At 27.8% G+C, this 26,844-nt stretch overlaps 1 protein-coding gene across 8 annotated transcripts; it reads left to right on the plus strand.

The window, feature by feature from the left end:
- Positions 1–59: 59 nt before the first annotated feature.
- LOC119568374 (casein kinase II subunit beta) lies at positions 60–12,988 on the plus strand. 8 transcript variants are annotated; one of them, XM_037916843.1, is made up of 5 exons: positions 60–231; positions 7,882–7,957; positions 8,065–8,167; positions 8,702–8,874; positions 11,966–12,988. In XM_037916843.1, the coding sequence occupies exons 2-5, from the start codon at positions 7,886–7,888 to the stop codon at positions 12,314–12,316; spliced, it is 699 nt and encodes a 232-aa protein (XP_037772771.1). In that variant the 5' UTR covers positions 60–231; positions 7,882–7,885; the 3' UTR covers positions 12,317–12,988. The 8 variants fall into 8 exon arrangements, with proteins under 8 accessions (XP_037772771.1, XP_037772773.1, XP_037772767.1 ...); XM_037916845.1 differs by having other exon boundaries at positions 67–231; positions 12,002–12,988; XM_037916839.1 differs by having other exon boundaries at positions 142–317.
- The last annotated feature ends 13,856 nt before the right edge of the window (positions 12,989–26,844 follow it).

Genomic DNA, 26,844 nt, shown 5'->3' on the forward strand with positions numbered 1-26,844 from the left:
AGCATAGGACCCACTCGCCTTTGCTTCGCCTTGAATGCAGGCAAACCCCGCCTGTACCCTTTCAAAGAAAGCCTGGCAGGGATAGAAGGGCATCGAGCGACCGAGCAGCAAGGCGGCTGCAACGCCTGGGAGCCATTGCGGGCCCCCTCGGCCCCAATGCTCGCCTCCGCCGCCGCCGCCAGATGGCAGCAGCCGCCTCCTCCCTCGGCCGAGCGTGGCGAACAAGAAGCGGTACGGCCTTTTCGCCCTTTTCTCGCCCTTGTGCCCTCTTTGCGAACCCGGTGGACGTCGTGGGGGAGTTCTTGGGGTGGCTTGAGGTGGGTGAGATGGCGTCTGGCAGGAGTGGGGTCGGGGAAGGCCGGGAAATCCAGGATTTGTTAGAGGTGCAGTTTCTCTCCTCCTAATGGCCAGTGTGTCCACGACCTTCACTGCGCCACAGATAGTTTATTTACGTGTTTATTTGCTTTTCCGGGGAGGTGTAGGAGCCTTCGAAGGATATGCAGGTGGGAGTAGGATGGCTGAGGCTTTCTGAGGCTTAGGTCAGAGTTTTTTCCCCGTTAAAATGGCCGTCTTGAAGGTCTTCGCAGTGGAAGCAAAACGGCATGGGACTCCTTGTGGCTTCTTTATTTTCTTGAAAATACTCTTCTCGGTCGGGATTTCTATTTATTTTCTGGGATGTGTTCGAAAATGAGAGATAGGTTATAAACTTTTGTTAAATATGTATATATCTATCGATAGATACCACCTTGAATTGAGTTTGAATCATTACAGCCATTTTCAAGTGTTAGCAGTTTGTATATACAATAAGGAAAAATATTGTCCAGTTATTGTAAAGGTATTTTTACTGAGAGGAACACACTCTCCAGAGACAAAGTCCCATAACCAGGGTATCGTGCAAACCCAAAAATCCAGACCTAACTTTTTCTGCCTTCTATTTATTTTCAAGATGGGCGGGAAAAAACCCTCTGTACCCACTCCTTTATTAGTACTTTGTGTTTGCAGAAAGTGGATATTAAGTTCTCTGGCTCTGTGAGGGTGCTGTGGGCTTTGTCTCCGAGTGGTGATAAGCAGCGGACATTTCTGCCACTTCATGGTAAATATGAAGCCGAGCAGCTGAACCGGTTTAATCCTCTGTTTTTTATGCTCTAGAAGATCGCAGTGTCTATTTCCCTCTATCTTCATTGTGTCGCTCTCGGTAACATTAACCATTGTTATCAGTGAGATTCATTAGAAAATAGGGTAAATTTGGAATAAACATCTGACAGCAATATCTGGATGAACACTTAATTTTTTTTTTTTCTGGAACCTCTTAAGCTCGGCAACTCTTGTGGTTGGAATGAATTGTTCCCATAGCCAATGAACTGTAGCTGTGATATCGTCCCTGATAACTGGGGAGGAAGTGATAAGGATCACGAAAATTTTAGGGCCGAAGCAAAAGATGGGAGTAAACCTTTCCCGAATTTAGCTGTTGCAATGCACATTTGTAGTAATGAGGGGCCTTTCGGGAGCTGCCACCCCTCCTACCCCCCACCTGGCCTACAACACCTTCACCTCGTAGGTTCTAGCAAGATAGAGACTGGGAAAATATCTGAAACTCGTACCACATTTCATTTCCCTTACATACGTTGTTTGTTACAATTTCATCTAATTTTTTGGTTTTCTCAATTTTGTGGCATTTTCTCTTAGTAATGTGGTAATTGTTTAGAATACCTCCACATGACTTTAGTGTGATAGTGGTATTGATGGAATCCTTCCACTCTACTACCTACATATATAAAGATTATGCTATGGAAACCCTCCAAACCCCCACAATCTTGGCTCCAATAACAGGGGAGGTTATGAAAAGTACCAGAAAAGTTGCAGGGTAATATATGAATAATGTTCATGAAATATGTCGTTATGGTAAATCTTTGCAGTATAGATTCACTCGCCGGAGTAAGTCCAAACTCCATATCACGTGCACCAGCGTCATAACAAACATCTTGGTCTGCAGGGTATGCATATATTTTTTGGCGACGCGCCAGAGCATGTGGAGCGGGACGTCTGGCTTGATGTAGCAGACGCCTGCGCTCAGTGTCTGGCTGTTGCCAGAAATCACTAGAGTTTATCACGCTCAGGGATTTCTGTTACCCGGCAGTGAGTGGTTAACAATCTAAATTCTATGACTGGGCAGTGCCCGAGGGGAGGGTTGAAAGGAGGCTCTGCCCCACGCTCTTCATCATCATGGCAAGATAGAACTTTTCCTTTATTTGCGGCACTACCATTCTTGTGTGCAGGTTATTTCTTGCACTGACAACTGTAAAGAATCTGCCACATATCTGCAGCAGGATAGAGCATGTGACCAGTGTGACTATACACAGACCAATCCTCTGTATATTATCCATATTTTACCCTGTAATTTTCTGGATACCATTCATGCACTCCCTAGCTATTGGGGTTTCTGCAGCATAGTTTCTGTATATTTGGGTAGTAGAGTGATAGGAATCCATTGATATTGCTTTCGTCATGATTGGTCATCAGTTGAATATTTACCGGGGCTGCAAGTGTATGTGTGTCATGGAGTTCTTGCTAATTTTGTATTTTGTGTCCTTGTGAAAGAAATGGTATAGAAGAAGAGTATCTTAGAATGATATGTTGTGTTGGATGGCAAGGTCAGATTCTTCATTTTTGATGTGAGGGGTCATTTCCATTAATAAGGAAAACAGGTCTGAAATGGAGAAGTTTTGTACATTCATCTAGAGTTCCTATATTTCCCTTTGTCAGCATTCACGTTTGTACCTTAGTTTAAATAGGAAAGTTACTAGGATACTATTTTGATGAAATGAATGAAAAATATTTAGTGAACATGTACAGTAACCAGTGAATGATCCACTTGCACAAGTTTGCCCATAATCTTTGGAATGTGTTGTTTAGGAAATGCTGATTTGTAATACAGATTTGATTTTTTGATGGTGATAAGGTAGAATTAGGTTTGGTTGTTTTATGCTGTTCTTTGACTCTGGCATGTTCTGGTAGGATAGAATTTTGTTGACCTCATTTATTAATCAAAAAAGGAACCAATCTGTTTTTAGGCCTTTGACAGAACATTGAGTTAAAAATTCTCAGAAAATTTGAGGGAAAGAAAGTTTTCTTTTTATCCCAAGATATATATCGGTGCCTTACTTTGATACATAATTGTTGTCATCACTTACATGAATGGGTAAATAAATGAGTATGCTGTGATAACTCCTATTCAGTTACATTCCGCAGTGTACATGACCCTTGTAATGCCTCCTTATTACCTACCTCCTCCTACTTGTCATGAATATTTGAGAATGTAGTGCAGATTATATGAAGAACTTGCATGATGTGAGTGAATGCTGATCAGTAATGCTGGCCAGCAATTGGTTTTGTGTACTTGAAGAAACTGTTCAAAACCAGATGTCTTTTTAGTTATATAGCTTGAAAAAAGGGGGGTTGTTGAAGCTATACTACATACATCATGTGTTAATGTTTGGATGACCCTGCACTAGCAGATAACTAACCTATTGGAAATGGGATATGTCTCATATCAGTATACTTTTTTTTCATCTGCTGTCTAGAGGGTATGTGTGAAAAATTGCACAGAATGTCAGGCTAGTTCAAGTACATTTAAGAGTATTTTTGTTGATAATTGTCAGTATTCTCATCAGAGTTGTTTAATTTTATATATTCTCATAACTTTAATTTTGTTTAAAATATTTTGATTAAATTGGGCAGAATAAGCATCGGAAAATATTTTGTATGAATGTTTAAGCATATTGACCAGACTCGGCAAGCACACTTATATTTGTTAGGTTGAAAAAAAATGTAAACTGTCATATCGACTTCTGCTGTCAGGTGTGAGTGGGTCATTAAGATATTTTTTTTGTAATAAAGATGTTAATCTTAGATGGGTATAGACTTGTCATAGACTTTGACCACATTTTTGTTTATTTACAAATGATAGATGGTTAGAATACTCTAGCAAAGGCACCCACTCTTCCATCACACATTCTGGCTAAATAGAGCCTGAATATTTGTTCATCCTATATTGTTTCGTTATTATTCGTTGTTATTGTGCCCCACAAAAATGTAAAGAACAGCAAAGTGGCAATTAATAATATACTTTATTTAACTTGAATCAAATGTAGTAGTGTTTGATTGGGACAGTAGTATGGATAGCAAGGTGTTTATCCTTTTTCCTTAAATAGTTATTAAATAGAAATGATAGTCTGTAATGTTGCTTGAGACTTGTATTATGAAACAAAAATAAACTTCAGGAAAGTAAGCACAGTATAGGTACTCACTACTGGCAGCAAAGTGGATGGGTGGGCATCGGCAACTTGGTTTCAAGACTGGCTTATGAAGGACCCTTTAAAGAATAACTTGAGTTATTTGTCTTCCAATCTTCCTTTTCCTGTGGTATAAAGAATTATGTAATACAAGACCAAAGACAACTTTGGGCCATGTTCTTTGTAATGTGACTTGGTTCATGTCCATATCAATTCCTTATGCAGGAATCCAACAACTAAAGAGCAGGGAATGTTACTGAGAGCGACACAAAAAGATAGAGGGAAATGGACAGTGCCATCTTTTAGAGCATACAAAACAGAGTAATAAAGAACACAGGTACAGCTGCAGCAGCCTCCTGTTTACTGCGAAATGGCAAAAATAGGTGGTGCATCTCACCGCTCACAGAGCAAGTCCACAACTCCCTCACTCAGCCTGAGTTTCTTAATGTTGTATTTTCTCTAATTTGGCATGAAGTGCCAGTAAAGGGGGGAGGGTGAATGGGGCTTCCCCCCTGTCTAAAGAATAAATGAAAGGTAGGAAATATATATATATATATATTGAAATTTTGGGTTAGCATGATACTCGTTTTTAGACTCTCTGGAGGGTGCAGTTCTCTTGGTAACAAATACTGAGAGCTTTTAGAAATTGTATTGGCCTTTGTTAGAGGATCAGTTCAGCTTTTGATATTGAAATCTACAGTTACACAAGTCTCTGAAGAATTGTCGTGCTTCAGAAATGCTGAGAATCATATGTCTGATTTGCTGGATGACTCCATCTGCATTATTGTTTTTTTGTTGTAATAGATAAAGTTTGCTTGACTGTTGAAAACAGTTATGATAATATTTGTGTCAGTAGTACAAGCTAGAGATAAAGTATTTCCTTTACAATGTTGCCAGGAATGTGATATTTGTACTTGGTGGAATATTTTACATAAAATGATAAGTAATTGGCAACTTGGGTCTTTCTTGTCTGTTCAGTATTTTATTCTTTTACTTAGTGTAGACAGTGTTTCACTTAGTGCTTTGTTATTATCATCATCATTATCATTATTATTATTCAAATATGCACATATCAATATGTGTTTGATAAGTAGGATTCTGTAAGTGCCAATTCAAACTTTTTGTATTTTGTAGGTACATCATCATACTGTATGTATCTTTATTGATTCACAAGTCTTGATCCGTCCCAGATAGGTCACATTGATTTGCTTTTAGCTATATGTTGTTCGATGGGGTCATGTTGATTAGTGGATATTGTATTTGCTAGTATGTTTAAGTCTCTAGGTTGGAAATGTGTATGGGGTATGCAAGTAGTAAATGGCTACATGCCAGCCATAAAGTGGTTAAACTGTGAGAGTTGTTTCCTGATCTTGGTGAATAAGACAGATCTGAGCCTATTTACAGCCTTTTATTTGTTCTTTTCCATTCCTGATTATTTTTACAAGACAACACACCATCATTCAAAATTTGGATTTGTTGAAATTAAGCTCATCTCTGGGTATTGCTTGCATCCTTCCTGTAGCCTACTGTACACTACCCATCAGACACCTGTTAGCAGCAGGGAAAGAAAAGTGATGCCAAATCTACCTAATCAACTTGCTGGTTTGAGTCATATAGCATTAGCTGAAGAGTTCATAAACCCTCTTGCCCCTTTTGAAATAAAGTGTCAAAGTTTTAGAATGCCCGAACTGTAGCTCCAATGAAGAAATATATCCAAAGGGATCCAGTTATATTACTAACCTCTTTACAACAGACAACAACACAAGAATTGTTTCTATACATTTTATTGCTATCATCACTGAAACCAGAAGTATTGAGTGGGAGCCAGCAGCCCACATGCAACTGTAGTATACAATCATCTTGAGGTTTATTTATACTTGTGTATTGATTAGTGTAGAATTTCGTATATTGTGTGACTGTCAGTGTTGTCAGTAATAGTATAGTACCTCAGGTTAAGGTTTAGGCAAAAGTTCTGAGAGGATTATTTCTGGCAGTAGGGAATTCATGTGGCTTGTTCTTTATATATTATTTCTGTATTAATCTCTCTCTGTCATATATATATCTATATATAGATATAGATATATATATATGTATATATATGTATATATATGTGTGTATATATATGTGTATATATATGTGTGTAATATTTAATTGTTATATATATTGTGTATATATTGTGTGTATATATTTGTGTATATATTGTTGTATATATTGTGTTATATATGTGTTGAATTATATTTTGAAGTGTGTATATGTGTGTGGTATATGTGTGTTGTATATGTGTGTGTAGTGTGTGTGTATGTGTGTGTTGTATGTGTTGTGTGTATGTGTGTGTGTTATTTGTGTGTGTATGTGTGTGTGTGTGTATGTGTGTGTGTGTGTAGTGTGTGTGTGTGTATGTTGTGTGTGTGTGTGTGTGTGTATGTGTGTGTGTGTATGGTGTGTGTTAGTGTTGTGGTGTGTGTGTATGTGTGTGTGGTAGTGTGTGGGTAGTGTGTGTGTGTATGTGTGTGTGTGTTGTGTAGTGTGTGTGTATGTGTGTGTGTTTTGTGTTGGTGTATGTGTGGTGTGTATGTGTGTGTGTGTGTGTGTGTGTGTATGTATATGTATATATTTATATTATTATATTATTATATTATTATATTATTATATTATTATATTATTATATTATTATATTATTATATTATTATATTATTATATATGTATATTATTATATTATTATATATGTATATTATTATATACATATATATATATATATATTTTATATATATATATATTATATTTATATATTCATATATATATATATATATATATTAATATATATATATATATTTTTTATATATATATATATATATATTTTTTTTATATATATATATATATTTTTATTTTATATATATATATATATATATTTTATTTTATATATATATATATATATATTTTATTTTATATATATATAATGATACATTTATAACAAAACCAAATTCCTTTTAGTATTTTGTTGGGGGGATTTAAAGATAGTGTTTTATCAAGCTAATATACTTAAGTTATTAAAGATAGCTTAAGTTGATATAAGTTAATTACATTTGTTGTATGATTAATTGTCATGCCATATTTTCCTGTGTCAGATGCATCATTCACTGGTAGAACTAGCACATCAGCTTAGGTGTGACACACGGATATACAAAGGAATCCATAAAAGTAACTGGGCGTGTTCTTTCTAAAGAACTAGACAAGGCCGGGGGGAATATAGGGCATAACCACCACTTACTCACAGGTCCACTTGTTTCCCTTTTTGATTGTGAATGATTGTCAAGTTTGAATAGATAGACTGTTTGAACTATATTTATTGTAACATGTAAAAAAATAGTATGAATTAGAATGAATATCTCCACAATACAAGATATTAATTCTCAATCATGTATGGATTTCTGATGAAGATATGATTAAATCTGGTCAAATACATCTGATTGTTGTACTTTTGTGTGGCTCTGATAAGGTTCAATTTATCGGCTAAAACATCTGATCCTGTAGTATGTATAAAACTGGAATCAATTATCATTACTCACTGAAAATCTTGTCTTAATTTCAGCAAGATGAGCAGTTCAGAAGAGGTGTCGTGGATTGCTTGGTTCTGTGGCCTTCGAGGAAATGAGTTTTTCTGTGAAGTAAGCAATTTTTCATGATTCTTATTTTCTTTAGTGGATTTAAAAGCAAATTTGAACTAGTATTACTCCTATCTTTCCTTAATTAATGCTGTAACTTCTGTTTTCAGGTAGATGAAGATTACATACAGGACAAGTTTAATCTCACAGGTCTAAATGAACAGGTACCACACTATCGTCAAGCACTCGACATGATTTTAGATCTTGAACCAGGTAGGTCGCCAGAGGAAAACTCGTATCTTTTGAATTTGACTAAAGTGTTAAGGTAAATTGTACAATTTAATAGTTTGTATTGAGGGATTGCTAATATAACAATACCTCTGTGTGTCTCTGTCTCTGTCTCTGTCTCTGTCTCTGTCTCTGTCTCTGTCTCTGTCTCTCTCTCCTCTCCTCTTCTCTCTCCTCTCTCCTCTCTCTCTCTCCTCTCTCTCTCTCTCTCTCTCTCTCTCTCTCCTCTCTCCTCTCCTCTCCTCTCTCCTCTCCCTCTCCCTTCCTTCCTCTCCCTCTCCCTCTGTCTTCCTCTCCCTCTTTCTTCCTCTCCCTCTTTCTTCCTCTCCCTCTTTCTTCCTCTCCCTCTTTCTTCCTCTCCCTCTTTCTTCCTCTCCCTCTGTCTTCCTCTCCCTCTGTCTTCCTCTCCCTCTGTCTTCCTCTCCCTCTGTCTTCCTCTCTCTCTCTCCATAATTTTTATTGTCTTCCTTTTGTCTCCTGTTTGATTTTCTTCCTGACAACCCTTTCCTCTACCAACAGATGAGGAGGAAGAGATCCCTCACCAGAGTGACCTAATAGAACAGGCGGCAGAAATGCTGTATGGCCTCATCCATGCTCGCTACATTTTAACCAATCGCGGAATAGCTCAAATGATAGAGAAGTATCAAGCTGGAGATTTTGGTCATTGTCCACGAGTCTATTGTGAAAATCAGGTATGTGTTTCTTAGTTGATGGAAAGCTCAGATGTTTTGATGAGGCTCATTGATTACTTTTATATATATATATATTTTTTTAATTAAATGAAATATAATTTGTAATCTGTGATGCATTTCTGTATAGATTGTTGATCAATGGGTGAATACATAAGTATGTTAGTTTTTGCTAAGATTGTTTGGCGAGTTTCCATCATGCAAGTGTTATTTGTTAAAGTAAATAGATATGGAAGGAGATACATGCCCATTATTTAGTTGCTTTTAGTGTTATGTAAAAAATTGTATATGAGAATATCAAGTTCATGAAAGGGTATCCTTAACCTCTCTGGCAGCAAGAAGCTTTTATAATTGGTAATTTGATAAACTATTACTGTTTTCATTTATTCAGGTAATTTTCTTATTTTTTGTTTCTTTTGAATAAAGATAGTGCTTGGTAAATCAGGAGTAATATATGTATAACAAAAGATTTTCAATATAGTGGACAGTACTTACAGGTTTATAAGCTGCATGTTTCTGATGCTCAAAACAAAACAAGTGCTGCAGGAAATGAGAAGAATTAGGCAAACTATTGAATACCAAAATCTGTTGAACTCTTACTTGGCTCTTGCATTTTGTAGTTCATGTGTTTTGTTATTAGCATTATAGCTAATCTTGTTTTTGCCAGATTGTATATCAGTTGCTACTGGCACATTTATAACCATTTTGTGGGATAATCGGATTTTGTAATAGATGTTCACTTGCCCTTGTTTTTGAGAAAAGTTTTTAGTAGTATAGACATATTTGCATCTCTATTTTTAACAAGAAAGGTCTAAAGAAGTAGGTGGTGTAATGCACATAGATTATCACGATGGACTTAACAGTGATAAGATAAATCCCAGGAAGCAGTAGAATGATAGAAGATGAAGTCATTATTACCCATTCCTTTAGATGAGCACCCAGCTGATCCAGCCTGTGACATCATAGCTTGTCTTTAACTTTATCATGAGATTAGATTGTGAGGGTGTGAGGAAGATATTCATAATGCCATATATAATGGAAAATAAAGCAAATGTTTTCAAGCGTAAGAGTCCCAAGAGTACATTACAAGTTTTTATGATTAACCCAATGTCAGCTGGTTTATATACTGTCCTCTAGTTTTTGGTGAGTTTTGTTACATACAGATGGCTCCACGTGTCCTCTATGTATGCCTATGAATTAGCCCTAGTTACTGATCCTGATTTTCCCATTCCTTGAATTGGTAGGAAAATGTGTTTTTCTTTCTAATATTAGTAATATTGACATTGTTATCATTGTTATTGATATTATGAATATTAGATTGTTATTAACAATTTAATAACATCAAAGACAATAAAATAATAGAAATGAAGCTATCTAAAAATCAAAGAAAGAGGTAAACAGGTGAAATAGGTAAGACTAATAGCTGACTCCTTGTAGAGCTATCTATATGTAAAGACAATAGATAAAGTTATTACAGTGGGCATGGCATTGTAGTCTTGCCATCTGTGCTAATTGGGTTAACATTCATCATGCTTTGGTTTTAGCCATTGTGATTTATATTATAGAAATTGTAAAAGCTGAATATTTACTAGGAGTTTTGAGATTATGCTTTGTTTAGATACATTGAATAAAAGTTAAAACATTGATATATGGTTTAGTCCAGCAGATTCTACAAATTAATTCCTCACATGCACATGCACACTGTTGCTATACATCTCTCTATGCATCTATATATCTATGTATCTATAAATTAATCTTGTATTTATTTAGTTTTCATATATCTGTAGTATTGACAGTTTCATAATCAGTTTATTGCATGCTTATTTTCCACCTGGGTTCAGTGACTGCATGATTATGATGCCACATTTTTATCTAACAAAACCTATATTAGGAACTTCTGTTGAAATTTGCCTGTGAGTGAAATTAATAATACTGATTCATCTTAAAGTATTACTTTGCAAACATTGAAATTAGTTTTGTTTATTTGAATTAGATATAGAATGATTAGAAATCCAATTAGTACAACTCCCTCTCCCCCACGTATCTCTCCTTTCTTTTCAGTTTCCCACACTTTCACCTTCATTCTTTCCTTAACTCTCCTTCACCCTTCTCTTCCCCATCATTCCTCACCCTCTTCTCCCCTCCTCTCCATCTCCCTCCCTCATCTTTCCCAAGAATGAAATTTCATGCTTTTTGGTATTCCTTAACCCAATGCCTCTGGGAAAAAAGCTGTGCTCATTTTTATTTTTTGGTGAAATAGATGGCTCTGCTAGTGCTTAGCCACAAAGGAGGCAATTTAGTAGACCTTGTGACCTAACCTGATTTCACCTTTCCTTGAATTGGCGGGAAAAACATATATTTTACTGATGCTATGAATATCGATGGTATTATTTTTATTATAGACATTATAGTTACTATAATGTTATAAACATTAGTAACAGCAAAATAAGAGAACGTAAAAGAACGTAAAGGAAACAAATAAACGAGCGAGACCTGCAGTACTCGTAATTGGCTCGTTGGTGACTTGCTACAAGTATAGCCATCTATGTGTAAAACAATAAAGTAAACTCTTAGTAGGCATGGCATGTACATACATGCCATGCCCATCAGCATTGGATTAATAAACTGGTCATATTGGCTGAGTTGTCTAACATATTCAAAAGTAAAGTTTTATGTTGTATTTTATAATATTTGCGTTATAGAAGAGGCATACTCTATCAGAAGATTGTTATTTTGTCTATTTTTCATTACTCATTTTCTAGAGTGGATTCTCTGTCCAATATTTTAATTTATTTGTGGTGGTGGTGGTGTGGGGGGGGAGTTTGTATGTCATTTGTTGTCTGTGTATAACAAGCAATACTAAGCTAAAATTTTAAAGGTTTTGTATGTAAATTATGATTTTTCATTGCTAATATAATTTTGATGGTGATTTTCTTAACATTTACTTAGTAGTTTAAGGATGTATTTTTATGATCATTTTCATTTCATATTTTTGTTTATTTATTTATTATTTTCTTTAAGAATCAACACAAGGGTGAGTGATTCTGTTAATGGGTGTACTCCTATGTTCAGTATTTACATAATTTTGTTGCAGGCAGACAGTCTTCAAGTTTTGTTTTCTGCCCCCCAGCCAATGCTGCCCATTGGTCTAAGTGATGTCCCAGGAGAGGCCATGGTGAAGCTGTACTGTCCAAAATGCTGTGACGTCTACACCCCAAAGTCCTCTCGCCACCACCACATAGATGGCGCTTACTTCGGCACTGGCTTCCCTCACATGCTCTTCATGGTCCATCCAGAATACCGGCCCAAGCGGCCCACCAACCAATTCGTACCAAGGCTTTATGGCTTCAAGATTCACCCAATGGCATACCAAATTCAGCAGCAATCAGCTGCTAGCTTCAAGGCTCCCATGCGTGCAGTCAACTATAATAATGGAAAGCGTTAGGATTAGTTAGAAACTGTTTCATATATTTTTTTTATTCTATTGATGTAATTCATGTGATTATGATTAAGCTCATTAATTGCAATATTCCTTAAGTTTGAAAAAAATTAAAACTTTTTTATTTATATTTTTTTCTCCTTCCTGTCTCCTGTGGCTTAGTTTTTACATACTCCAGTTAAAATCATCAGACTTGTGTCAAAGAAGTGAGAAAAGGTGTTAGTGAGCTGCAAACAGATGGTGCAAAAAAAAGGAAAAGAAAACAAATTTAAATGATACCTATAAAAAAAAAAAAAAAAAAAAAGTGCCAACTGTGACATCTCTCTGACGTAGGCTTGATTGCAGTAAGCCAGTCCGGCAGTTTGGATTAAGTTGTGTCCATGTCCTGCTCGTGCTCATTCATCAAGGGCTTTTGAGAGGTCCCTGCATGGCAAGTTGACTGCACACATTCCGGAAGAACCCACTCATACCTCACTGCTTGTTTACCTCTGGAGCCATGGAGTGATCTCTCCCTGCAGAAAAGCTAGATAGATTGAAGGAAATCACTTTGTGAATACCATTTTTTTCTTTTTTTTCCTTTTTGGGTTAGTGTGTAAATGGTACTCCGAGATACCAGAGAAAGTTTTGTTTTGAATCTTTGGAAAAATCTTATATAATAAAATGTAAATATATACCACACCTCCAGCTATTAGTGTACTATATTTCCTTTATCCCAATGTTTTACTTTTTGTAAATTTCACCAAAGAGAAAAATAGCATTTTGAATTCTTCATTTGCCGGAAGATAATCATTATTGACAAGATTTTTCACATTGCTATATTCTTCAATACAACTCGGCATAGATGATTTTGATACAAATGAGTGTCTATAAAACATTTTTGTTTTTGTTAAAAACCATATACATACGTTACTAATTGCAGCTTCTACTATGGTGGAGAATATACATCATTATTGTTAAATTATTTATCTATTTATTTTTAAGAAGGAAAGCCTTGCTTTTTTCACAATCACAGAAGTACAAAGAAAAATAGATATTACTATCACATGATTTTAGACTTCTTACTCGTAAGAAGCCTTGGAAATGTCTGACAGTGGATAAAAATTGAAGGTCAGTAGTCACTTCGCCTTTACATAAACCAATCATAATTTTAAAAATGTATACATTATTGTATATAGATAAAAAATATGAGTAATTGTGCAACCATAGAAATGAAAACTGCTAAAATATACTGCCAGCGGCTTTGATGTTCAGACATGATATACCAGTGGAAAACCATGTATCAGCAGTAGCCCCCAATCCCTCGCTGGTTGATGTCGTGGGGAGGGGTGGGGGGCTTAGGAGAGGACGACTGACAACCATATTAAATGTCCCTGCAGGGCGGACTTTCCCCGCATAGTATTGGAGTAAATGTGGGGCAGTATCAAACCCTGCAAAATGATACTTTAGAATAAACTAATTTGAATGCAAGCATTGTATCAAAATTATTTTTGAATGCTATTTAAAATATAGTACACACCTCTTATTTTACTGATAAAAAAAGAAAGAAAAAAAATTATATATATATATAATAATTATATAATATAATATAATAAAGTTATTTAAAGACTAATGTTGCACTGTTTTGGGAGGTCTGTTACTGCCTGATAGCTTCTCCATAGTTTTGCCATGTTTTATTACAGATATCAGGAAGTAAAATAGTTACCATATTTTAATGACTCACCCTCATATATATATATATATTATATCTATATATTTATATATATATATTTATATATATATATTTATATATATATATTATATTATATATTTATATATATATATATATTATATATTTATATAGATTATATTATATATATATATATATATTTATATATATATATATATATTATATATATATATATATTTATATATTATATTTATATATTTATTTAATATATATTATAATATTATTATCTTTATATATATATAGATTCTATTTAAATCCTTATATCTATATATTATATCATATATATATATATATTTATATAATATTATATATATATAATCTATATACTATTTATATATAATATATATTTATATATATATATATATCATATATATTATTAGATATACATGATATCTCTATTTTATACAATATATATATAATTTATTCTCTATATATATTTATATATATATATATATATTTATATAAATATATATTAATCTAATATATATATATCTATATTTATTATAGTATATATTTTGTATATATATATATTTTTATTATAATATTTATATATATGTATATTTATATATATACCTATATTTATATATATATATATTTATATATATATATAATATATCTATTTATCTATGTATATATATTTATATATATATATAGCATATTTTCATATCATATATATTTATTATAATATATTCATATAGTATATTTATATATTAATATATCTATATTATTTATATATCTATATATTTATATCTATTTATATATATATATATATTTATATATCTTATCTTATTTATATATATATATATTTATATATTATATATTTATAATAATATTGTTTTATTATATATATTTTTCTATAATTATATATATATATATAATTTATATATATATACTATATATATCTATATATATAATATATATATATTATATATCTATATCCATCTATATATATTATATATATAAATAAATCTATATATACTACTATAATAACATATATATGTACATATGTGAGGGGGATACATATATATATACATTGATCTATATACATATATATATACAATAGTATATGATACATTATATATACATATATCTATATATATATATACATGTATATATACATAATATACATGTATATATATACATATATATAATAATATATCATATATTACATATCTATATGCATATATATATATATATATATATGCATATATATACATTATAATAATATTTTATATATATATATTTTATAATATAACTTTATATATATATTTATGTAATATGTATATATTTATATATATATAGTGGTATATATATTTATAGATAATATATATTTATCTATAAATAATATTATATATTGAAAAAAAATTATTTTATATATATATACGATAAGATATATATATATAGATTTATATATATTATAGTATATATATATATTTTTTTATAATTATAGGGTGAGGGTAGTTATATATTATTTATATATATTTAAAAAATATATATATATTTATATATATATATGATATATATTTCTATATATGTTAATGATATATATATAGATTTATATATATATATATATAGAGTACTGATATATATATTATAGTTTATATAATATATATTTATATATATATATATATATTTATATATATATAGTAGAAATAATATAAGAGTAATATGATATATATTTTAGTGCGTATATGAAATATAGATGTATAGGAGAGTATATTTATATATGCGTATATTTTATATAGATATTATGATCTTACTCAATCTCTATCTCGGATTTTTATATATCTATATTTATGCTAGATATGGGATAGATCTGGTTATACTCTGCTACATATATAGATCTTCTATCATATATATACTCGATCGTATTTATATATAGGAAGGTGGGTGCGTTTCTATATCTGGGGAGAATCTTTATCTATCAAGTGTCAGGAAAATCTGTTACTATTTGGCGAATCTGTAATAAGATAAATCTCATAATACGTAATCGAAGATTATTAATAGGATTGATTATGCTCTAGATAGTAAATTTCATACGTCTATAGGGTTTCTATATAATAGTACGTAATTTTATGCGAATCATCGTAGGAGCTAGTGACAGTATATTATATCGTGTCTGATGGGTCGGAAGGCTATATACGTGGAATCGAGAGGTAGTTTATATATAGAAGTAATATATCTGGCTATATATTTTATCTCTATATAAATGTTAATATAGGAATAATATTTAGTCTACGGTGCGTGTTATATGGGGGTATATGAGGGTGTGTGAGGTGCTGATTTAGTGTTCTGGTACGTATATATATTGGGACGCTATGCTGCGAGAAGTCTATTATCAGGTCTAGACATAGTATTTCTATATATATATAGGTATTTATATATAGAATATATATCTATATAGATCGGGTATATTATATATATATCTAATATAGTATTTATATATATATATATTTCTATATAGTAGTTATGATATATATCTATATATATATATATATGGTTGAGGTATATAAGATATATTTATATTATGCTATCTAGGTAGTTGTATAACTAGTCTGCTAAGTGGGTGGCTATAATATTATATCGATCGCGAGAGGTTTTATGCGTGATAGTATAAGGGGTTGGTATACAAGTAGGGTTGGTGAGGTATGTTGGTGTAGTGTGGTACTATGGTTATATAGATATATAGATATTTATATATATATAGTCGTATATATCTATATGTTATATAATCAGTAATCTCGGTTAGGTGGGGTTTATATATTATAGGTAAGCTGTATGCGTACTATATAATATTTTATTTATAGAGGGATGTAGTGTATATATTTATATCATAGGTTGCTGATATTGTATATATATAGGGTGTGGCGTATTTATCGTATATATTATACGTATTGTAATATTAGGTATATATATAATATATAGTCGAGTCGGTGATCGTGATATTTATCTATAATATAACAATATATATATAATACATATATATCTTATAATATATATATATCTTCTATATTTATCTATATATCTATATATATAGATTTATCTATATATATATATATAAAATATTTATATATGTATTTATATCGATATATATTTTAATAAAATATACTAATAATTTACATAATATATATCTTCTCTCTCTCTAAATATATTATCTTTTTATATCTATATCTCTTTTATATATATACCCTCTATATATTTTAACTATTATTTCCTATATATATCCCTATCTATACTATATCTATATATAACATATCTATATACCATATATAATATACATGTATATATACATATATATCCATATTATATACATATATGTAATATATATGCATATATATACATAGAATAGTATATAATATATATATATAATTATATATATATATATATATATGTATATATATGTATATAATATGTATATATATGTATATATATGCATAATATACACATATATATGCATATATATACAATATATACTTATATTACATATAAGAACATTATATATATTATATCTATGTATATAATATATATAATATATATATAGATGTATATATATGCATAGATATCTGCATATGCTTGTATATATTAATTGCATATATATAATATATTTATATATATGCATATACATGTGTGTATATATAGGTATATTATGTATATTATGTATCATCATCATCATTTAACGGTAGTTCAGTTCTGAGCCGGCCGTGGTCACAGCATGATAACTCATTGCTCTTGAGTGAGTACGGTAGGGTCGCCCGTTCCTTTTCCCACGGAGAGTGCCGGTATTTACCTTTAGGTAACATTCTCTCTTATATATATGTATATATAATTATATATATATGTATATATATATGTATATATATATATATATATATATATATATATATATATAATATATAGATATATATATAAATATTATATAATATATATATTATATATTATGAACCATATTCCTAATTGACAAATGTAGACAAGGTATAAAGGAGAATGAATAGCTTCAGCAATACAAGAGATGTATTTGACCGGTTTCGATTACGTCTTCGTCAGAAATACAATATACAAATACAATATGTAATACAAAACCGGTCAAATACATCCTTATATGTGAATATATCCATTCTCATTCATACTGTCTACATATATAGTATATATATTAATATAATATATATCTATATTATTATATATATATATATATGCATATTATATTATTGAATATATATATTTTATATATATTATATATATATATATATATATCTGCATTATATATATATGAGATATATATGATATTATATCTATTATATACTATATATATGCATCTATTTTATATATATATATATATATTTTAAAAAATATTATTTTGCAAATTAGCAATATAGGGAAATAATATATTAAATACAAATATTATTTATTTATTATTTGCAAAATAAATATAAAATAAAATATTAATAAAATCAAATACCCCCCTAAGGGGGCATTTTTCTATATATTTAATTAAAATATATTATATTATTATTATATATATATATAATATTTTATATATATATAAATATTTTATATATATAATATATATATACTATATATGCATATTTTATTATAGAAAATTTTATATTAAAATATATATATATTTTAAAAAATATAAAAATATGCATATTTTATATATAATTATAAAATAAAATAAAATATAAAAAAAATATAAAAAAATAAAATAAAACCATATATAATGGAAAAAAAATAAGTAATACTATAATATATATATATCAAAATATATTTTTATATATATTTATATATTATTTTAAAATATGTATTTATTATATCTTTTATTATAATTTTGTATTATATTTTATCAATTGTAATTATATTTTTTAAAAATTATTTATTATAAAAAATATTCCCCATATTTAAAATTATTTATATATATATTATATATATATTAATATATAAAATATCATTATAAAATATATATATTATATTATTTATAAAATATTATATATATTATATTATATATTTTTAATAATATTTTCCCAAAAATATATCTTTTAAAATAAATATATATAATAAAATAATATATATATATATATGATATATATATATATATATATTTTATATATAAAATTAATAAAATATATAAAATATATTATGATATATATATAGGCATTATATTTTCTTTTTTTAAATATAAAATTAAAATAATATATATTTTATATATATATAAAATATATCCCTATATATATATAAAAAGTTTTATATAAATATATATTAATATATATTAAAAATTTTATAATATATCTTTTAATAATTATATATATAAAATTTTATATTTTAAGATATTTTTAAAATAAAAAATAAATATTATATATAATAATAGTATATATAATAATAGATATATAAATATATAAATAAAAATATAAATATATATGTAGGCATAAAATAAAAAATATAAAATTTTAAAAAATTATTTACTTTTATAATATAAAATATATTTTGGAAATAAAAAATATATTATATAAAATTTAAATTATATATAATAATAATGGGGAAAATATATATAATAATATATAATATAAAATATATATAAATTATAATAGTAAAATATATAAAAAAATACAAAAAATATAATATTTTAAAAATATAATGATAATTATATTTTTAATAAAAATTTTAAAATATTTTATATAATATAAATGCATACATTATATATAAAATATAAAAATTTTTAAAATTTTATATAATATAACTATATATATATATATAGAATAATATATATAAAAATATAAAGATTTAAATAAAAAATATTTTATATATATATATAAAATATATAAAAATTAAAATATATGCAAATATAATATATAATAATTTTATAAAATTTATATGTATTATATATGTATAATGTATAAATTATTTTATACAATAATATATTATAAATAAATTTTAAAATTATATTTTTATATATATTTTATATATTATATATAAATAATTTATTTATGTTTTATTTTATATATACAATTTTATATATATATATAAAATTTTATATATTATAATTATAAATATATTATTATTATTTTTTTAATGGAGGTTCAGGTCTAGCTGCCGTGGTCCCCGGGCATGATATTTTTAATTTTTAGTTTTTTTGGTTTTGTAGGCTCTTGGACATTAAACAATGTATTTGTATAAAATATATAAAAATAAAATTTTATATTTTATATATAATATATATAAAATTTTAAAACCATTACAAGGGTTTTTGTGGTGTGTAATGTGTGTTTTTGTGTGTGATATATGTGTTATTTTTGTAAAATTTACATAATAATAAATATATAAAAATATATGTAATAAAATTTTTTGTGTAAATATACATAAATTATAGGGGGTAATATATGATATGTAAATATATATGTTTATATATATATACTATATGTAATAAAATTATAATACATATACATATATAAAAAAGATAATAATAAAATACACCAATAGATTTGGGGGGGAATGGAATAATGTTTTTACACATACAATATAACCCAACAATATATAAAAGAAAATATTTTTTATTATATAATAAGATATATTTTATAATATAATTTTAAAATTTTTAATAATGATTTTAATATTGTAATATATATTAAAATTTATATATATTATAATTTATAAAATATATAAAATATATATATATATATAAAATATAATATATATGGGGTGTGGGGTGTGTGGTGTGTGTGTGGGGGGTTTGTTTTTTGTGTGTGTGGGGTTGTGGGGTGGGGTGTGTTTTGTGTATTTATATTTTATTTATATTTTATATAATAATTATTAATATAATATAAAATAAAAAATAGGGGGTGTGTGTGTGTGTGTATATATATAATAAAATATAATTATATAAAAAATTTTATACCACACCCCCACACAAGATTAAAATATAATAAAATTTTATATAATATATAAATATTTTATTTTATAATTTTTTATTAATAATAAGATAAAATTATATAGATAATGTATAATATATAAAAATAGGTATCTATAAATATTATACACACACACAAAAAATAAATATAATAAAAATATTATATATAAAAATAAAATTATATATAATATATATTATATCTAAAATTGTGGTGTGTGTGTGTTTATTTTAATATAATATATATATTTTTTATATAATATATATATACCACACACCCACATAAAATAAAAATATATTATATATAAATAATACATAATAAAATTAAATATATATATAAAAGGGGTGGGGGGGGGGGGGTTTGGTGTTTTGTGGTGTATAAAATATATAATATTATGCACCCCAAAATTTTAATGATATAATAATAAATAAATATAAATATATATATATATAATTACAACATCCTATGTGGGATATATAATAAAATAATACAAACATTATAAAAATAAAATATAATACAAAATTAAAATTATAATATATTTAATATAATATATGTAATATATATATTATAAAATATATATATTTAATATATAAATATAATATATATATATATGGTGTATAAAATAAATACAATATTAAATATGTGTATATATAGGGTATGGGGAATTTTTATTGTAATATATATAAAAAATTTATATATAATTATTTTATATATATATATATTATTTTAAAATTTTATAATATATATATATATATGTAATTATTATAATATATGTATATTAAAAAATATATATATATAAAATATATACATTTATATATAATAAAAATTTAATATAATAATAATATAATAAATATATAATGTATTATACATATAAAAAACGTGAAAGGGGGTGTGTTTTTGTGTGTGTGTGTGTGTGTGTGTGGGTGTTGGGGTGTGGGGTTTGGGGGGGTGTGTGGGGGGGTGTGGGGGTTTTGGGGGGTTTTGTGCCGTGCGTGCGTCCCGGCGGCTTGCGTGAGTGCGTGTGTGTTTTGTATTTATATTTTAAAATATATATAAAATTAATATATATATATATATATATTTTAATTTTGAAATATATGTAAAATATATTATATAATATATATTAATATATATAAAAATTATATAAAATTTTAATATATATATGTATATAATATAATATATATAATACCACATATATAAAAATTATAATATGAAATGTTATAATATATATATATATATATTAAAATTTAAAATATATATATAATATATATTATTTTATATAATATATATATTATATATATTATATATATTATAAAAAAATCAATATAAATATGTGTATTATATGTAGATTATGTTTTTTTATTTATATATATATAAATATAATAAAATTTTATATATAATATAAAATATATATTTTATATGTATTTATACATAAATATATATAAAAAATTGATATATATGTATTGTGTAATTTTACAATATATAGGGTAAGGGGTTTTTTTAAAATATAATAAAATAGATATAATATATAATATATATATAAAAAGAAATTTAATTAATATATATATAAATATAATATATATATATAAATAAAATTTTAAAGAACATATATATAGGTTATATACCATATACATATATATACATATTTTTATATAATTTTGTATATATATAAAAACCCATTATAAAATTAATATAGATATAAAAATTAAAATATATATATATGTATATATACTTTAATATAAAAATATATGTATTATATTAATGGGTAAATACATATATAAATGAATATATATTTAATATTATACATAAAAATTTTATATATTTCTATATTTCATATATTTTAAAAATATAAAAATTATATATTATATACTTTAAAATAGGGAATATCCCACATATATAATATACATATTTTTATATATATTTATTTTAATATAACATAAAAAGGGGGGGGGAAAAGATAAAATTTTATATATATATATCTAAATATTTTTAAATATATAAAACATACTCATACATAATATAAAACAATTTATATATTTTTTTATATATAATATAAAATAATATTTTTAATATATAAATACATATATAAATATGTGGATATATATGTATGAGTATGTTTATTTTAAGGGGTATATTTTATATAATATATATATAAAATATATATATATAAAAAAAAAATATATATGTATATATAATAAATATAATAAAAAATTTATATATATGTATAGTGTATATATATATAATGTAATATAGGGATAGGGTTTTTTATATATTTTAAATAAGGGTAAAATTTTATATATTATATAAATATATAAAATATATTTTTATATATAAATATGTATATATACATATAGAAACGGTGTGTGTGTGGGGGTTTTTATATGGGGTGTGTGGGGTATATGGGGGTTTGGGGTTTTTGTAAGGTGTGTGTGTAATGTGTGTGTGTGCGTGCGTGGGCGTGCGTTTTGTGTATGTGGGGTGTGTGTGTGTTTTTGTGTGTGTTTATGATATATTTTATATATATATATATATATTATATATATTTTAATTAAAATATTATTATATTAAAATGTGTTGAGTAATATGTATAATATAAAAAAATATGTAAAAGGTATTATATGCATATATATGGGTGTGTATGCAAATATATGTATATGTATAATATGTAGGTGTATATTATGTATGTGTAAAAAATGTATATTATGATAATATTTTATATAATATAAATATATATATATAATATATATATAAAATTTATATATATATATATTATGGGGCCGCGGGGGCCCGAGGGGGGTTTAGAGAAACCCACTCAAAATTTGTCACATGTATTTTGTATATTTTCCCATATTATGTGTGGGGTTTAGCATAATATTTTTTATGTTATATAGGTAGTGTGTGTGTGAAATTGTAAAATATATAATTAAAATTAAATATATTTTATATAATAATATATATAATATTATAGGCCCCGGTGGCCGAGGGGGTTTAGAGCATGGGGAATCAAAAGGGTCAAGGGGAAAATCGGGGGTTTCCAGGTTTTGGAGTCACCGGCTTGCGCGTTGCCCCCTTTGGGGGAAGGAATTTAAATCTTGTTTTCCTCCCTTTAGCCATGGGGGGGGGCAAGCCAGCTGAAGTCATTGCGGGCCCCCAAAGCCCGGATAAAAAAATGATTACGAAAAGGTAACACCGGCACCCCCCGGGGAAAGGAACGGGGACCCTACCCACCCCATCGGCCCCAAGAAAATCACGGGGCATGAAAAAAAAAAAACTACAATCAAGTACATGCTGTTTACTACGGCGGCTAAAAACAAAAAAACCCTTTTCCCCTTAAAAAAAAAAAAAAAAAAAAAAAAAAAAAAAAAAAAAAAAAAAAAAAAAAAAAAAAAAAAAAAAAATATATATATATATATATATATTTTATAATAATAATTTTATATTATATATATATATATATATGTATATATATAAAGGCCCGAAATTGCATTTATTGCAAGTTTTGTTAAATTAAACTTCCATTTATAGTATAAATATCGATATAGCAGAACAGTCGTTAAATAAAGTGCATTAACATAAATATATCAATGCTTGGTTTAGATTTAATTTTTATATTTAAAAAACGCAATTTCGCGCATGCCTTCATATATGTAGGCCTGTGTATATAAACAGACATGAATGGTAAAACACTCTTCCGTATTGGTAAAAAGGGTAAAAAAAAAACCCTTAGAAAAAACCCAAATTTTATTAAAAATGAAGACTACAGTTTAAAAAATCCACCGGGATTCCATTTCAGGCCCGGGACTTTATAATTTTTTTTATATAACACACACACACACATACACACGTGTGTGTGTGTGTGTGTGTTTGTTTCGGGGAGATTTTAGGTTTGCTATCCGACGGCGGTGAAATTTCGACATCTATCCAGCCTATATGAAGAATAATATCAGCACCCTTTTAAATTTAGTTTAAAATTTAGATGTTTAAAACACCGAGGCTTAGAGTTGTCACGGGGTCTGAAAAAAGGGAAATATCAATACTATCTGATTTTTTAATAATGGAATTTTGGGAAGGGGATCTTTCAAACCCCCTAAAACTTCCCCAAAAGTAGATAAAAAGGGTTTTGAGAGAATTGTGAATATAATTCATTAATTTCCCCGAAAAAAATTGACAAAAAATTTTTGCCCTTTTAAATTTCGAAATTAAACCCAGCATTATCGTGCCAACTCTGGGGCGCAAATTTGCTTTCAGGCGTCCCAAACAGTCCCCGCAGCCCTTTCCCCGGGGAAAGGGGCCCTTTTTCCGAGGGTTAAAATTTGGGAAAGGGAAAATCCCGGGCCCCCCGCATTTTTAGCTGGGAGATAAATTGCGGGACTTATCTCCCATAGCGCCAAATGCTCTAGTTTTTGGGTTTTTTTGGAATTACGTGCTAATGCCCGAGATTCGCTGCAAAAAAATTTTTCAGGAAAAAAATAAATACCAGCAGAGTTTTGATATGTTGGGACTTGAGAATATTATATGATAGAAATTAATATTTTAATTGTATGAACAAAACTTAATTTCTAAGATGGTTATGTTTAATATGGGGGGTTTTTTTCTTTTTCTCCCGGCCCAAAAACTGCCGTGCGCATTTTTCCTATGGCTCCCCCCCCTTTTTTTTGGGGGGGGGGAGTCAAATAAAAACAGCCCCCATTTCACTGACCGTTTATACCCAAGAATTATTATGCCAACTAGATCGAAACTAAAACTACCAAGAGGAGATACTAGATTTTCAAGATAAATATTTTGTTGCTAGAGAAATGCGAACATTTGAAATGTTAAAAATTTTTTCCCCAACTTTACGAAAAGTATTGAGAGATATTTCTTGCATCACTTTATGGTCATAGATGTAGAAATCTTATATTTTATCCCCCCCTTTTACATTCCCCATTAAAAACGGGAAAATTTAAAAAGAAAACATAGTCCTTATATAATATAAAATATATAATATATATTATATATAATATATAAATATATTATTTTTATACATAACCCCCTAAAAGGGAAAAATTACATATATGTGTGCATATATAAAATAAAATTTTATATATATATATATATAAATATATATATATATATAATATATAATATATATTGCCCTAGAGTAGAATATCTTTATTTTTACCCACTTTAATATCCCCCATAAATAAAGGAAATTTTTGAAAAGAAAACTTTGTAAAAATGTACATTATATATAATATACTATATATATATATATAAAATAAAATATATATATATATTTTAAATAATATATATATATATATTGTTAGGGGCCGACCCCCGGGTCTCTCTGCCCCCCAACAAAGGGGCAGGCTAGGCAGCCGGGTGAAAATCCACCGGTCGTGAACACTGAACACTCCAAAAAGGAAACCGGGCACCAAAACGCCCCCAAAAATCCCCACAAGGGGAAACGCCACAGGGAAAAGGCCCGGGCACGAAATAAACAAAAAATTGCAGTCTTTCCTTTATTTAAAAGTTTTTCCCCCATACATTTTTCTAAAAGGGCAAAATTCAGGGGGGATACAAGGGGCACACACGGGCCCTTTAAATAGGAACACGGGCCAACTGGGGCTCTCTTGGTTTTCCTCCGCTCCCCGCCACAGCCATTTCCCGTCAGGGTTTCCCCAGGTCTTCCCTTTTCATGTTAACACATGTTTCGCACAGAGAAAAAGACCCACTGGGGGTAGCAATAATAAATATATATTATTTATATAATATTTAAATTATATATTTTAATATATATATATAATATAATATATATTTATATTTTAATATATAATATATATTATATATATTCAATATAGGGAAATATACTTTATTTTGTGCATAAAATTTTATTTTTATATATAAAATTATATATATATATAATTAATAAA

The sequence above is a fragment of the Penaeus monodon genome, chromosome 43, assembly GCF_015228065.2.
Source record: "Penaeus monodon isolate SGIC_2016 chromosome 43, NSTDA_Pmon_1, whole genome shotgun sequence".
NCBI lineage: Eukaryota > Metazoa > Arthropoda > Malacostraca > Decapoda > Penaeidae > Penaeus > Penaeus monodon.